At 44.8% G+C, this 17,473-nt stretch overlaps 1 protein-coding gene across 1 annotated transcript in view; it reads left to right on the top strand.

Annotated features, from left to right (window-relative positions):
- artn (artemin) overlaps positions 1 to 16,846 on the top strand; it is a gene marked incomplete at both ends in the record, with an annotated part of 49,091 nt that extends 32,245 nt beyond the window's left edge. The window contains one exon of the mRNA XM_084354703.1: positions 16,437 to 16,846. Coding sequence (XP_084210829.1) covers positions 16,437 to 16,846 — 410 coding nt within the window. The remainder of the gene's footprint in view (positions 1 to 16,436) is intronic.
- Between the last annotated feature and the right edge of the window lie 627 nt (positions 16,847 to 17,473).

Below are 17,473 nucleotides of genomic sequence, written 5' to 3' on the forward strand. Positions count from 1 at the left end.
ACCTCGGAGATGCGTTGTTCAGCTTCCCCAACACGCTTGGTTGTGTCTTGCAACTCTTTCATTACGTCTCCAATCTTTTGCAGAAAAGAGTCAAACTTAGCCTCTATAACCTCAGATATATTTGCCGTTAATGTGGCCATGGCTTTGGTCATTGCTGGGCTCAAAACCTCTATCTCCTCAGTCACTGCGCCGCCATCTTGTGCCCTCTCCGTGTTGCCAGCCCCGACGCTCCTCTTCTCCTGTGTCTTTTTCACGGATTTTGAAGCCATTTTAACAAAAGCTTTACCCCAGAAGTGGTCCAGTGACATCAGCTAAGGTTCTACAAGTGTTTTTTATCGAATTGGGCTGAGTTAGGCATCAATATCAGGATATTTTTGCATCGACAGTGCGGGAGCTCACACCGAACGCTGCTACTCGGTCCGCATCACTGGAAGTCCCCTTACACCCTTTTTTAAGATGAAATCTTCTCTGTAGCAAGAGCTAAGATAAAAACACATTAGTGTGGGTGCATGAACACTTTCACACATCGAGGGTGTAAATAACATCCTTTCAAATCTATTTGGGATCTCGGGGGGATGTGGAAACTTGGAATACACTGGCTTATGGTTTTGGTTTTTTTCAGTTGTTTTTTTTACATTTTGAAAAAGGTCTCTTTTAGATATTAAATGGAAAATCGATTGAAATGAGCTTTCAATTTCAATAAATCAAGAGCAGGATCAGTAAGTCTCCTAGTATATATTTTCTCTCCACGTCGGCCTACCTTCATGCATCCAGAGGAAAAAATAGCATTAGCTAGCAGTTAGCTAAGTGTCAGTCTGTAGCTAACTTAGCGTTAGTCTGCAGCTAGCTTAGCATTAGCCTGCAGTGTAACTTCTAGACTCTTCTCCTGTGTGATGAAGACAATCAGCTGACAGAGGAAACTGACAGCGTCAGAGATGTTCTTTTCAGAGATCCTTTATTTGTTTGTTTGTGAAGAGGGTTCACTCTGGACAGATTTAGTGAATATTATTTGAACTTACGTCTAACTCTAAACTGCATCTGAGATGCATTTTTTTTCACAGATCCTTTATTTATTTGTTTGTCACAAACTTAATTTCTATCTTTTGCTGTTTATTGTTAAATCACTGAAGGCTTGTATTTCTTGTATGACTGAAATTGAATGGAGTCATGATTTTGGACAGTCATGACTACCCTAAGTGTAGCGTTTCCAGTATACAGGCTCAACATAGTACACTACAGTCATTAATACTAATGGTGACATTAAAATGTTAGAGACAAAAAAGAGTGAAACACACACAAACTAGTGTGTGTCATCATCACCGTTCTATATGGTCCTGTGATTTCACTGTTTTCATGGGAGCGCAGACCCCATTGGCTCTCACGTATCTCGAACCCTGCTGGAGACACCTACAGTAGTGTAGTGGGAACAAACACAGAAGCAGTTTTGATAAATTGAGCAGGTGTTTAAATGTCTGTCTGTCTGAAGCCAGATTTTTGTCACTGTGACAGTGTGAAAACCATGCAAGATACAGTCACGAAACTTTACAGGTTTGTAGTTGAGATTAAAATGAGGGAGGAGTTTGAAGATGGGTCAGAATCAGAATCAGAATCATAATTCCTTTATTTGTCCCGCAAATGGGGAAATTTCTTTGTCACAGCAGCCAAAGGACAGTATTAAACTAAACAATAATAAAAAGTAAAAAATAAACAATATAATAAGAAGATAAGAAATAGAATTAACTCGTATATACATAGTATTTACAATATGAACTTAGTAGGGGTGTAACAATACATGTATTTGTATTGAATTGTTTTGGTACAGGACGTTCGGTTCGGTACAGGGCTGTGCACAGGTGACTTTCCAGAACGGAAGTTGCGTGTGTTTATTTTCTGCCTGCAGCTACACGTGCAGCCCTTTTACATCATGGCTAACACTAGCGCGAAACCAGAGCTTGAAGACCCTCCCTTGTCGCTTAAGTCTCCTGCTTGGGACCACTTCGGCTTCCTGGTTAAATATTGCAACGGAGAAAGACGAGTCCGGCATGGCGCAGTTCCACCGAACAGCTGGAGAAACGAAACCGAGGAATTCTCGTGATAATTACAAAATCCCACACGACTGCATTTATACATGTTATAAACATAACACGAAGTGTTTCCGACTGAAGGATTAGAAGAAGAGCGCGTATTTGTCTCTTTTTTTAGGTTTTTGTGCTTGTATCAATGCGGAGTGTTTTATTTTGAAAATCAACTGGATGTATTGTTTTTGTTTCGTGTCAGACTTCCTGTCGCTCTGTGCTAAATTCGGCTGAATATCTGCGTTGTGCCACGGCACTTGAAACGGCACCACCCAAGAGTGAATATCACTTAGTGCAAATGCACTGACTTTGGCAATCAAGCAGCCTCTCCCTAGCAACTCTGCCCGTATGAACAACACACCAGTGCATACCTGGCAGAGGGACTTAAAGAAACAGTGAAAATTATTTATTTAACTTATTACCAGGCAGCACTTTACAACAGTATTCTATTTTTTATTTTATTTTCATATTTTGTATAATGTTACAATAAATTGTTGGTTTACAAAAGTTCAGAATAAACAACAAGCAAATTTATATTTTGCATTTTGTTCCCGTACTGTATTGTACCTCAAAACCGAGGTACGTATCGAACCGCGATTTTTGTGTATTGTTACACTCCTAGAACTTAGTATTTACAATATGACATGGTATTTATAATATGAACAGTGTAAGTACAAACAGTTTGGTATTGTTATTTACAAATAATAAATAATAAATATGGGTATTAAAAATTGTCCAATTAGTGCAAACCAAAATGTATGTGGATATGTGTAAAGTTTTTAAAAAAAATGTTTTATTGCACAGTGCACATGTGAGGTCTACTGGGAGCAGTGCTGGTTGTACAGTCTAACAGTGGCAGGAAGGAAGGACCTGCGATACCTCTCTTTCACACACTTGGGGTGTATCAGCCTGTCGCTGAAGGAGCTGACCAGTGCGGTGATAGTGACCTGCAGGGGGTGGGACTCCTTCACCAGCAGCGATGACAGCTTGTCCATCATCCTGCTGTCTCCCACCACCTGCACTGGGTCAAGAGGGCATCCCAGGATGGAGCTGGCCTTCTTGATAAGTTTATCAAGTCTCTTCCTATCTGCTGCCGAGATACTGCTGCTCCAGCAGACTACACCATAGAAAATGGCTGATGCCACCACAGAGACATAAAAAGTTGTCAGGAGTGCCCCCTGCACTCCAAAGGACCTGAGCTTCCTCAGCACATGGAGTCTGCTCTGACCTTTCTTATAGGTTGCTGCAGTGTGATCAGTCCAGTCCAGTTTATTGTTCAGGTGAACTCCCAGGTACTGGGAGTCACCATCTCAATGTCCGTTCCCATGATGTTCACCTGTGTGCAGGGTTGTTTGCGCCTGCGGAAATCCACCACCAGTTCTTTGGTCTTCCTGGCGTTGAGCTGGAGGTGGTTCCACTGGCACCAGTCTACAAAGTCCTGAATAAGTTCTCTGTAGGCTCTGTCGTCCCCATCCCTGATGAGGCCGACGATAGCAGAGTCGCAGAGAACTTTTGTAGATGGCTGTGGGGTGTTTGGTGGGAGAAGTCTGCAGTGTACAGGGTGAACAGGAAAGGGGCCAGGACTGTTCCCTGTGGGGCCCCCGTACTGCAGACAACAGTGTCCGACACACAGCCCTGAGTCCTCACATGGTGGTGTGGTGAGGTAATCGAGGATCCAGGTCGTGAGGTGTTGGTCCACCCCCGTGAGCTCCAGTACAGGCTGTATGGTGTTGAAAGCACTGGAGAAATCATGATCCTCACAGTGCTTCCAGGCTTCTCCAGGTGGGACAGTGATCTGTCCAGGAGGAGGATGATGGCGTTGTCCACTCCGATGCCAGGCTGGTAGGCAAACTGGAGTGGGTCCATAAAAGGACCCACCAGAGGGCGGAGATGGACAAGGACCAGCCGCTCCAGGGTCTTCATCAGGTGTGAAGTGAGAGCAACTGGTCTGTAGCTGTTGAAATCCTTAGGGTGAGGGATCTTTGGTACTGGTACCACGCAGGAGGTGTTCCAGAGCAGTGGCACTTTTCCCAGCTTCAGGCTCCACAATCCTGCACAGCTGGTCTGCACAGGACTTGAGGAGCCTGGAGCTGATCCTGTCTGGACTTTGGCCTTCTTCACCTTCATCTTCCTCAGTTCGTTCCTCACCTGGATAGTGGAGAGGGAAAGATTGGAGCAGGGGGGCTGAATATCAGGGGGGGCAGTGGGGGGTGTCTGCAAGCTGACTGCAGAAGAAAGGGAGGTAGAGGTGAGAATGGGGCAGGAAACAGGGGGGATGGAAGAGGTGGTGGGGGGCAGCAGAGATGACTGGGCCGGGGGAGGGGTGGGTGTCTGGTCAAACCTATTGAAGATAAGATTCAGGTTGTTCACCCACGTCTGATCCCCGGCAGCCTGGCAGAGTCTGGTGTCCTCTGCCCTGAGATGGTTTTAAGGCTTTTCCAGACTCCACTGATGTTACTCTGCTGCAGCTGGACCTCCATCTTCCTCCTGTAGCTGTTCTTCCCCTCTCTGATCTTCTTCCTCAGCCCCCTCTGCACAGCCTTCAGCTCCTCCTTGTTGCCTGACCTAAAGGCCCTCTTTTTCTCCTTAAGGAGAGCCTTTACTTCAGGATTAATCCAGGGTTTGCTGTGAGAAAAACACTGCACAGTCCTGGTGGGTACAGTGTTTTCAACACAGAAGTTTATGTAGTCCGTTATGCATCCTGTTAAACTGTCAATGTCCTCCCCATGAGAAACAGACAGTTCTTCCCACACAGTTGAGTCAAAGCAGTACTTCAGAGCCTCTTCAGACTCCTCAGTCCATGTCTTAAGTGTGCGGGTTTCCACTGGTTGCCTGTTAACAAGGGGCTCTTAAACAGGCAGGAGATGAACCAGGTTGTGGTCAGATCTACCCAGGGGAGGGAGGGGGGATGAGTTGTATGCCTCCTTGCTGTTGGCATAAAATAAGTCCAGTGTTTTATTGTCTCTGGTGTGGCAGGTGACATACTGTGTGAATGTGGGCAGGGTGGAGGACAGAGAGGCATGATTGAAATCCCCAGAGATGAGGAAGAGGGCCTGTGGTTGCTGTGTCTGCAGTGAGCTTGTGACTGAGTGGAGAAGGTCACAAGCTGCATCAGCGTTAGCAGAGGGGGGGATATACACAGCGAGTACAATCACCTGTGTAAACTCCCTCGGGAGGTAGTACGGCCTCATGCTAACCGCTAAAAGTTCAATGTCCTTACTCTAGACCTGTTCTTTAACAGTGATGTGCCCAGAGTTACACCATCTGTCATTAACAAACACAGCCAGCCCTCCTCCTTTCCTCTTATCGCTCTCTGCCGTCCTGTCTGCCCGGCGCATTTGAAATCCGTCCAGGTTAGCGTCCGTGTCCGGGGTCAGCGCCGTTAGCCACATCTCAGTAAACACCATGATGCTGCATCATGGTAGTCCCTCTGGTGCCAGGTCAGCGCCGTTAGCTCGTCCATCTTGTTGGGGAGAGATCTCACATTCCCCATGATGACAGACGGGAGAACGGGTCTGTAGCGTCTCCTCCTGCTACAGCGAGTAGCTCCGGCACGGCACCCGCATCTACTCCTCTTCAGCTCGCGCGGGACATCGGGCCGCAGCGCTACTGAGGGCCAACCGCTGATCCCTACTGTAAACAATAGGGCCGCGTACAGGCTCCCCGGACACGGCGGAAAACAGCAAAAAAAGCAGTATTATGACCAGAGCGATAGAAACAACTCTGGTCTCCATATTGCCCGGAGAAAGAGCTCCAAAAAGAAGTACGAAAAGTAATATAAAAAGAAGAAAAAGCTCAAAGGTGAGCGAGAGCTGCTGTAAGAGGCTGCCACTCACGCAGCACCATCTATGGGTGTGGTCTCAAGTAGTGATGTAGTAATGACTTCTTACTAGTCATGGGTCACAACATGAGCATGTTCCCAAGTGTCACCCCTGGTGTGGTTCCGTCACAAGATGGTCTCTAGTTTTAGCATTGTGGATGTTGTGACTGTACAGGAGCAGAGTAGATGAGGGAAGCATAGTGTGGAAGATCTGTCAGTCATATTGTAGAACTGTTTCTTTATTGTTACCCTTATTGAGAAGGACAGCTTTGTTTGGCTCCAGTATGAGATGCCTCCAAGGCTTTATGAAGTGAACAGAATAGAGGGACAACAAAGGATTACTATACAGTGACTGTGCTTGAAGCACTTCTGCACATTGTGTCAATCACTGACGTTATTTTGTGGTGCTGTCAGGCAAATCTGTGTTCTGTTTCTCTTGTTCTTCCTTATGAAGTTGTATTCATGACAGTGATGGAAGATGACTGACACATTAAAGTGTCACAACAGATTTTCTTGTGATCGCACTACTGAAAGCAACGCTGTTTAGTACAGTTAGACATAACTGTCTGAACATTGACCAATTCAATTGTAACCAGGAATAATTACATGAAATATGGTGGCATGTTTTAACCTGAATATGTACCTGAGATGGTCCTGTGCTCTTTGCCTCAAGGAATATCTCTATGCATTTTTCCCCATGATTGAGTTTTCTTTTTGTAAACATCAAGGCATGAACCGACAAGTGCCTGTGTGGTGGTGAATGAACACTGTGCAGTGGTATTAACCATCCCCTGAGGAAATGACTGCATGGAGGCATTCAGATAAAGTGCAGGGAAAAGCCATCCCCAGGTCAGGGAGCAAAAATCAAACACCTGGGCCAGTGTAATGTTGGTAAATGTTTGAAATGTTCCTGCCAACTGACAAAGCAACTTCAGTTCCTGTTGGATTTTGGCCAGCAGCTCAGCTCCCCTACTGGTAATGACCCACATAGTGACAGTATGTGTTGCAGCACTCAGCTTAGAAACAGAGGAATTTCATGTCTGCTTTCAATTGAATCAGACATGCTCTCATCTGCTAGCTCATAAAACTCTGTTCTAATCCCGTACAAAGTGTGAGAAGTGTTTCTCCTTTCAGTCCCTAAAGACCACAGCACACATCTGTTGTAGTGTTCAAAGGGTCTTATCTTGCCAACAGGAGTCCTCCCAATTACCATAATGGGGACTATTCAATTCATACAGACTTCCAGACTGAACCTTCACGTTTACTAAACAGCAGCCGCAAACAGTTTGAACTGTAGTGTAGGTGGATAAAGGTCTGGAGCAGGCTACATACAGTATGTCATAGTTCAAAATAGGACCCAAATGCAGACATGTAGATGCTGGCAGGTTGAAAACAAAAAGAAAGCTTTAATGAGCTGATGTCCATTGTGAAAGTCCAAAAAGCAAGTAACAAAAGACAGGTAAACAAAAGTCAGAGGCAAAATTAAAGAGAAATACAAAAAAAACAAAAAACAAAAAAACACAAGGACCAAATCAGGAGCACACAAGGACAGGGGAATAGGCACAGGAGCACAGGAGACAAACTAAACTAGGCTGGGGAGGAGCACAGGAAGACTTGAGGGAAACAGAACATTGGGAACACAAGATGATAAAACTACAAAATAAAAGAGGAAATAACTAACCAAAAATCAAAACCATGACAGTATGACCAGGAAAGGATATTTCAGCTATGTTTTCCCACAATACTATGATAACACAGTAATATCAAATCCTAGGAAATTCCTAGGTTTCCGTAGAGCCTTTCTGTGCTTTTTTAACCAAAAAAAAGCACATCTTGATCTATCTTGATCTGTGATGACCAAGATAGGTTCCCAGTGATGGTAATTCCTAGGAACCTATAAGTGTTCACCTGCTCCACCTCGGCTCCACTGATGTAGACAGAGGTGTGTGTCTTTGCCTCCTTTTTCTAAAATAACAGTCAGGTCCTTGGTTTTTGCTGATGTGGAGCAGTATATTGTTCTCTGAAGATATGAACTTGCATCGTTGTTTGTAATGCGGCCGTTGATGGTGGTGTCGTCCTCATTCTTCCCTACAGAGTTCTCCTGATGTCTGGGTCATGTCATGGTCATGTCACTTCTGTCATGGTTGTACAGAGTGAACAGAAGGGGTCTAAGCACACAGCCCCGGGGGGCTCCTGTGTTGAGCACTAACATAGAGGAGGTGTGACTGCCAATCCAAACTCTCTGGGATCTACTTGTGAGGAAGTCCATTATCCAGTTGAGTATTGTACTGAAGCCCAGAGTGTTATGGTTTTCCAGCTTCATGGTGAGATTGTATTAAAGGCTGAGCTGAAGTCAACAAACAGCATCCTGTAGCTGTTCTTATTCTCCATGTGTGTAAAGACTGAGTGAAGGGCAGTAGATATGGCATTCTCTGTGGATCTGTTGGTTCTGAAAGTATACTGGTGAGGGTCCAGGCTGGCAGGGATGTTGTCTTTGATTTGCTGGAGAACCAGTTTCTCAAAGCACTTCATCAGGATGGGGGTGAGAGCCACAGGGGGATGCATTAAGACTAGACACAGCAGACCTTATAGGTACAGGAACGATGATGGCTGTCTTGAGGCAGGAGGGAACAGTCTGCTGTGAGAGTGAGATGTTAAACATGTCAGTAAGAACATCAGCTAGCTGATCGGCACATGTTTTTAGTACACAGCCAGGTATATCATCTTGACCAGCAGCATTATTTGTATTCACTCTCAGCAGGATTTTTCTCACATCCGCTATGGTTACTGACAATGGCTGGTCCTCTGGAGGTGGAGTAGACTTTACAGTTGAGTCTTTGTTGAGGAGAGCAAAGCCAGCGTAAAATGTGTTCAGCTCATCTGGCAGCATGGCCTCACACATGATGGAGGTGCTCCTGCTTTTGTAGCCTGTGATATTTTGAATCACCTGCCACATATCTTTAGTGCTGTTGGTGTTGAGGTCCCTTCTCCAGTCACTGTTGATGTCTCCTCTTTGCCTCCTTGATGCCAGCTTTCAGTCTCTTGCCCTGGTGGTGATGTATGCTTCCCTGTCACCTGACTGATAGGATAGAGCCCTCACCTCTCCATTCATCCAGGCCTTCTGGTAGGGGAATGATCTTACTGTCTTTGTGATCAACACATCATCAACACATTTGCTGATATATGATGTCACTGAAGATATATATTCCTCAAGACTGATGTTGTTATCCTGAGTGGCAGCATCTCTGAACATTTGTCAGTCTGTGCATTCAGAACCATCCTGTAGGGCTGCTGTAGCTTCATCTGTCCACACTAACAGTTTTAACTGATGGTTTGACCCTCTTTATCAACTGGGAGTAAGTAGGCAGAAGAAGCAGAGAAATATGATCTGATTGGCCAAAATGAGGACATGACAGGGCTTTGTAGCTGTTCTGAGGTTTGTTTGATAAAAATTACCAGCTACAATGAAAATTCTATCCAGTTGTTTAGTCATGTCGCTGCTGATGACATCATACAACATACAACATCGGTCCCACGACTGGACATAAGCCAGAAGAAGGCTTGGCAGTGGAGCAGCTCTTGGTCTAAGTCGGGTCAGCTTAGCTCTGATGCCGCCTCTCTTTCCTCTCTTCCTGGGGCGATTGCATCACTTTCGGTGATGTTTTGTCCTGCTGGTCTGGCTAGCTGTTACTTGGGCTGCAGCAGTAGCTTTAACAACTATGGTTACTGCCACACCCACCATTATTCAGTAACAGGTGGAGGGAGGGGAGATTGCTGGCCATGGCAACTGCCAGGCAGAAGAGCCATGGATCAGAGTAAACAGGAAGAAAGTGTCATTGAGGCATTAAGCAGGAAGTAGCATGCAGTAAAGAAGAGCGCAGGGAGCTAGTGTGTATGCCATGTTGACAATGATGAATGATGACTAAGTTAATGTATGACGATGACAACATAATCCTAAACTATCATAAAGTGACAATGTCAACTGCGGCTGGTGCTCACTCAGCCAGGTAATGCCAAATAGCATAGCATAAGTGTTATGTATGAAATTAATGTTGCGCTACATGAATAGTCACCAGTAGGTGGCACCTGCGCTCTGTAACTTGTTGAGTTCTCTGTGCAATATAAGAAGTCCAGAAGAAGTGATTGAAACAGCCACAAGTGTGTCAGTGTGCTCTGTGATTGCATAGGTAGAATTGTTTTGCATATAGACCTATAGGTAGCAACACAACATAAACTGGCAATGAGTTGTGTAGTCCGGAAGACTTTTCTCATTACCTGCAAGTGAGCTGCCGGTGTGGGTCAAGTTTGGACGTAAAAGATCAACCACGCTGCATGGAACAGCTAGCTAGTATGCTAGTGTGGGCTGTTGAGAGGTAATGAGCCACTCTTCCTCCGATGAGGCGGGTCAGGACAGTCTGCTGAAAGACGCATCATGGCTGGAGTAATTGGACATATGGATGCTTTTGATGAGGCCAGAGAGCAATGGACAACGTATATTGAACGTTTTGAACATTACGTCCTGGCTAATGAGATTCGGACCGCAAAGAAAGTGCCCGTGCTGTTTAGTGTGATGGGACCTAAAACGTATGGACTACTCCACAGTTTGGTTGCTCCTGACAAGCCTGGGAAGCTGGATTATGACCGCGTTGTGGATGTTATGCAAGCCCATTTTGCTCCGAAACTGCTGGTGATAGCGGAAAGTGGTGGATTAAAGTGTGCAGAAGCGTCTTTTGACTGAGAAAGAGCTCACGTTTCAGAAAGCAGTGGATTATGCCGTGTTGGCAGAGACGGCTGCATGTGACGTACAGCAGTTAAACAGCTCTCTCAAAGTGAACGCAGCGTTTTCACAAAGAGGTGACAGATGCCGCCACTGCGGGAAAAGGAATCACACTGATGATGACTGCTGGTACAAAGATCGTGATTGCCACCAGTGTGGGAGGAAAGGCCACACCAAGCGCATGTGTAGGAGTAAAGCCAAAAGCAGCCAAGACAGAGAAAGGAAACCGAAAGTGGAGAAATTGGAAAAGAAATTGCTGCTGCAACTGCAATTATACGCAGTGTAAAAGATAAAAAGAGGAGAATTCATCATGTAGAGGCAAGAGAAAATGAAAGTGAAAGTGAAGAAACTAAATCTGACACAGACTGTGAGTTTGGACTGTATTCTTTGCCTCAAAAAGGGAAATATTCACGAATCGCTGTGCTGCCTATAGTAAATGGAAAGAAAATGGAAATGGAATTGGATACAGGGGCTGCAGTGTTGTTGATTCTCTAGCCCCAGAAGGGGTCATCAAAGTGCAAGTAAAACTAAATAAACAATGTGCTAAGTTGCCTTTGTACGTAGTAAAAGTAAATGCACCTCCATTGTTTGGCAGAGAGTGGCTGAGAGTGATTAAACTGAACTGGAAAGACTTAAAGACTGTGCATGCCATTGACCAAAGATAAAAAGACAATTTAGAGACAGTGTTAAAAAGACACTCAGCTGTCTTCTCTAAAAAGCTAGGCACAATGAAAGGAATTCAAGCCAGACCTGACTCTAAGACCCAACAGTATACCCAAATTCTGCTCTCCACGTAACGTGCCTTATGCTCTTCGACCTCAAGTGGAAGCGGAGCTAAAATGCCTAACTGAGCTAGGGGTGATTTCACCAATAGAGCAAAGTGATTGGGCCACACCCATGGTGCCGGTCTGCAAAAAGGATGGCACAGTGAGACTGTGTGGGGATTTTAAGGTCACCCTCAACCCAGCCCTCTGTTTTGATAAATACCCCATTTCACGCATTGAGGACCTTTTTGCCTCACTAGCAGGAGGTCAACACTTCAGTAAATTGGATTTATCAAATGCCTATCTACAGATGGAGGTAGAAGAGGAGTCCAGGAAGCTGCTGACTATCTCTACACAGAAAGGACTATTCCGTTTTAATCGTTAACCATTCAGCATAGTATCATTACCTGCCTTATTTCAGAAGGCTATGGATCAGGTGCTACTTGGACTGCCGTATACTCACTGCTACCTTGACGACATCCTCATCAGTGGTCCTGATGAACAGTCACACCTCAAAACGTTGGATGCAGTCCTGGGCAGGCTAGAGGAGCATGGCCTGCACCTCAAGCAGGAGAAGTGCCTGTTTTTCCAGGAGTCCGTGGAATACTTGGGCCATATCATTGATGCGGCTGGTCTCCACAAATCTCCAGACAAGGTACGTGCCATTGTGGAAGCACCAGCGCCATGTGATGTCAGTCAGCTACGTTCATTTCTAGGGATGTTAAACTATTATGGACGTTTTATTCCTGACCTAGCCACTGTCCTGCAACCATTAAATGAACTGCTCAATAAAGGGAATAAATGGCAGTGGACGTCAGCCTGTGAGTCAGCATTCCAGAAAGCTAAAGCACTACTAGTATCACAAGAGGTACTGACCCAGTACAACCCTGAGCTGCCCCTTCGCCTTGCGTGTGATGCTTCACCATACGGGATCGGAGCTGTGCTCTCACACATCATGCCTGATGGCACCGATAGACCTACGGCCTTTGCATCACGAACTCTCAGCAAGGAAGAACAAAATTATGCTCAGATAGAGAGAGAGGCATTAGCAATAGTCTTTGGAGTACGCAAGTTCCACCAGTACCTCTATGGTAACAAATTCACCTTACTCACTGACCATCGTCCACTGACCTCCATCCTGAGTCCATTAAAAAGTACACCACCAATGGCTGCAGCCCAAATGCAGAGGTGGGCGTTCTCCTGTCAGCGCATGAGTACACCATTCAATACAGGAAAGGTTCCTTACATGCTAATGCCGATGGACTTTCAAGGTTGACTCTCAAATTGAGCTCCAGGCTAAATCCTGCCCCTCCTGTCAGAGGGTACAAAAAGAGCCTGGGCTTGCACCTCTACACCCTTGGATGTGGCCCTCCAGTCCTTCGGAAAGGATACATGTGGACTTTGCGGGTCCATTTGAAGGACATATGTACCTGGTCGCGGTGGACACTCATTCTAAGTGGCCTGAGGTGCATGTCATGGACAGTACCACAGCCAATAAGACCATTCAAGTGCTTAGGGGCCTTTTTTGTCGCTATGACACTCCCCACATACTTGTGAGTGACAATGGACCTCAGTTTTGTTCTGAAGAATTCTACCCCAGCATGTTACTACTCCAGAGTGGTAGTTGCCCTCAACTTCACACGAGCACCACTCACTCTGGAAAGAATGATGATCTAGGTTCTGAGACCACTGAATCACCAAAGATTAATCAGTCTAATGTACCACCACAGACAAGACAGACTCAGGTGACAGAGACTGTTAGACGCTATCCTGTGTGGATCACTAAACCACCAGTTCGTTACCGTGATGAGTGAACACACCGAATAGTTCAAATAAGGGTGTAAGGTTGAGTTCTGAGAAATATTGTTTTCAACATACAACAAGTTGAATAACTCCCATTTTTTATTTGAAGTATAAAAAAAAAAAACATATCTTATGTTGCGCTAAAGAAACTATACTTTGTGTTTATTGACAACATATCTTTGTGGGGAGGAAATGTTATGTATGAAAAAGTCACCAGTAGGTGGCACCTGCGCTCTGTAACTTGTTGAGTTCTCTGTGCAATAAAAGAAGTCCAGAAGAAGTGATTGAAAAAGCCACAAGTGTGTCAGTGTGCTCTATGATTGCATATGTAGAATTGTTTTGCATATAGACCTATAGGTAGCAACACAAAAATAAGATATTACCTCCTCCCAAGGAGGTTATGGTTTTTGATGCAGATTCAAATAAAAAGGTGGATACATATTTTTTATTTGATATTGGACTAGGCCTGATTGAATTGAAGATAGATAGATAGATAGATAGATAGATAGATAGATAGATAGATAGATAGATAGATAGATAGATAGATAGATAGATAGAAACAAGAGTTGGTGCAAAATTTATACATGTAAATTGGCATTAAAGTGCAAAAAATAACTGTCTCTGTGAAAAAGAGATAAAGTTAAAATTGCTCAAAGTCAGGTTTCAAAAAGAGTAATCAGTCCTCAGTCTGTCTGTTTGTTTGTTGTTAGTTGGTTAGGTTGGTTGTTTCCCCTGCCATAACTGAGAGTTGTTGTACAATCTAATGGCAAGGGGGACCAAAGAGTTTCTAAGTCTGGCAGTGGAGCAGGACTGGGATACACACACACACACACACACACACACACACACACACACACACACAGGCACGCACGCACGCTCACACACACACACACACACACACACACACACACACACACACACACACACACACACACACAAACAAACACACACAAGATATATTGTATATATAATTAATATAAATCAATCTCTTGTGTTAATGTTCATATTATTGTTTATTGTGTTCTGTCTGAATGTTTGGACAAATTGTATTTTGCTGCTTTGGAAACATTGTTATTGAAACTTTCATGCCAATATAGCCCCTTTGAATTGAAGAATTGAATTGAAAATTGAATTGACAGCAGTCTTACGCTGAACCACGCTCCTCTGCCTGGTTCTGTGCAGAGGGTGGTGGATGTTGTCCAGGATGGAGAGCAGTTTGGCCAGGGTCCTTCTCTCTGCCACTGTCCCCACTGAGTCCAGCTCTGTGCCGACCACAGAGCCAGCCCTCCTCACCAGTCTGTCCCGTCGCACTGTGTCCCGCTTCTTGCTGCTTCCTCCCTAGCACACCACAGCGTAGAAAAGGACACTGGCCACCACAGACTGGTAAAACATCTGTAACAGTTTTTTGCAGACGTTGAAGGACGTTGAAGGATGTTGAAGGATACTGTTGAGCCTTGGCGGAGGTACACGCTCTACTGAGTGCCATTCTACAGTAGTTAGCATTGTTTTTGTCATATTGTAATTCTTTAATGCTGTCACAGCATCAGCTGACTATTTTAATGTTAAATATGAACATGGCCCATATCCTGTCAATATTCAAATTATGAGGCTATTGATAAAGATGCTCTACTTTTCTGTGCTGAAATGTATGCCTGCTGATGTATTTGCCAAGTAGAGGGGAAGAGAAATAGTTTTCATTTCCAATAACAGGCAATTGTGTTCCTGTGTGTATCTGGTATGGTGTGTGGACTATGGATATGGTGGGATAACTGTCTGTTTTACTGTCTGTGGGGTGATGAAGGCCTGTTGTCATGGTTTTGGTTTTTGGTAAGTTGTTTCCTGCTCTGTTTTCCTCATGTGTTCCTGTGCTCCTCCCCAGCCTGATTATCCCCCACGCCTGTCTCCCATCAATCTCGTTACCACTGCCCTGTTCCCGGTGTCTCTCTACCTGCACCTCATCCACTTGTTAGTTTAGTTTGTATTTAAGCCTTGTGTGTTCCCTGTTCCTGATTTGTTCCCAATGGTTTTCTTGTTTGTCTTTTGTCTTTGTCTTATTTTCCTTTGCTTGCCTTTTGTTGCCTGCCTTTTTATGTTTGCACTTTTGGATTTTGGACAATCAGCTCATTATAGCTCACTTTTTGTGTTACTACCTGCCTTCCCTTTGTGTCTTGCATTTGGGCCCTTTACTCAATGCAAACAGGTGTTTGATTTGCAAGTCTGCGAACTTCACAGCGACTATAGCAGCTGATTTAACAGTTGAGGGCACTTTAAAAGAGACAGGAGGAGTCTGCTCTCAACACATACTGTCAATGACTTTTGTTCACTATGTGCGCCGCCATACTGCTGTGTTTATTTCAGTGAACTCAGGCAAAGCGGCTCTTTCTACAAGTTTCTGACTTGGAATTCCAACTTGGATGGCTGTTTCATTGCACTTTTCTGTGTTAGAGGTTGTTTATTTTCCGAGTTAAGTGTGCAATGGAACGCACCATTAGATGAAAGGTTTAGTAGCTTTAGCTGAGTGAATAAGCAGTGAATGCATCTACCTTCCAACCATCCACATTAACAATGACTTATAGTATGTGTATAACACTAATCACATATTTTCACCTTACTTCAAATGACACATTACTGAACCAAATGACTGTCATTTACATCCTGCCCTATAGACAGTGATGCTTATACATTTTAAGCTGCACTTAGCAATGTTTTTATATTAAGGGTGGTTTAAAAGACAAGGTCATCTGCCATGCCACAGATGGCATATCAACTTTATAAGGTGATAATACGTGTTCTGCTGCTCTTGATTGAACCCAAAAAATATTATTACTTTATAAAAACTGGCCTGTGTCTTGGTACAAATTGTACGCTTAAACATCCCATGAAACGAGCCTTTGAACCTCCTGGACAGTAACGTTTCAATCCTGATTTAATCAAACTGCTGAACAACTTTACCTGATCACCCACTGGTACACTGTCTAACAACTTGTTTCCACAGGATTTTCATTGCATTTACAAAATAATGATGCTGCTCTTAGATTCACATGAAAACATGATTTTGGATGCAGTAACGCCATCTCTGTCTGAAACATGTCTCTTTTGATACTGCCACAGAAGTCACACTTTTTCAAATACTATACATGGGACAATATTTGCATGTTGACTACCTAGATGTCCCGTGTTTCTCCTTTGTCTTGTAGAAGTGTGGTCACTAATGCAGGAAGAGGAAGTCCAGCAGAGCAGATGGCGTCGCTCCCCTCGTGACCCAAACTTGCCCAGAACATCAAGGAGGAACCACAAGAAGACCAAGAGCAGTCGCGACTGCCACTTGGAGAGGAAGGAGATGCGGGTACGGGATCTCGGCCTTGGCTACGATTCAGATGAGATCGTCCTCTTTAAGTACTGTGTTGGCACATGCCACAGCTCCCGTAAGAACTATGACCTTGCCCTCAAAGCTCTTATGGACAATGGGAGCATCTCAGGGAAGAAGGTCAGCAGTCACCCCTGCTGTCGTCCGACCAGATATGAGACTGTGTCTTTCATGGACACCACGACTACATGGCAGACGATTAGGTGGCTATCAGCAGCCAACTGTAGCTGTGTGGCCTGACTGCAAAGATGAGTGTCTATCTGCAGTACACAAACACAAGAGTGTGTGTGAAAAAGCAGGATGCCCCAAGGCCTGGTCTCTATAGCGGGGGACGTAACTGTGGTTCAGTGCAGTGTACAGGTCCTTCCCTCCGCTAAGACTTGGCTGTTGTTAATGGAGGTTCACATACCTTCAGATAGAGTCTGATGCCATCAGCAGGATACCAGGTTGTCTGCCAGCACAGAGGAGGAAGTCAGTACTGTTCCAGTCCATAGTGGATTATATTTTGTGTCCTTCATTCAGCCTATTGAAGGCTTTCCCTCGAGCAGCCATGTTCGAGGTCTTCAGCTCCCTAGCTGGTTTACCACAAGTTGCCATCATCACCACCCACCCGCAGCACAGACACAAACCAGCTGTCGTGTTATTGTAACTGAAACCTCTAGCAGCCAACCTCCACTTTGCTAACTGTTGTCCTGAGGAGGTCTCTGTATCTCTTTGGGATACTTGCTTCACTTAAAGTAGCGTTGGTGATCCTGCATACTTGTCTCTGTTAACACTAGGGCCTCCAGCTATGAGTGGAGGAGGTAGATTGTCAATTGCTGCGTTCAAGCAACATAACGCTAATCAGAACCACGAATGAAATATTGA

This window comes from Pagrus pagrus, assembly GCF_965226575.1.
Source record: "Pagrus pagrus genome assembly, chromosome: 6".
Lineage (NCBI taxonomy): Eukaryota > Metazoa > Chordata > Actinopteri > Spariformes > Sparidae > Pagrus > Pagrus pagrus.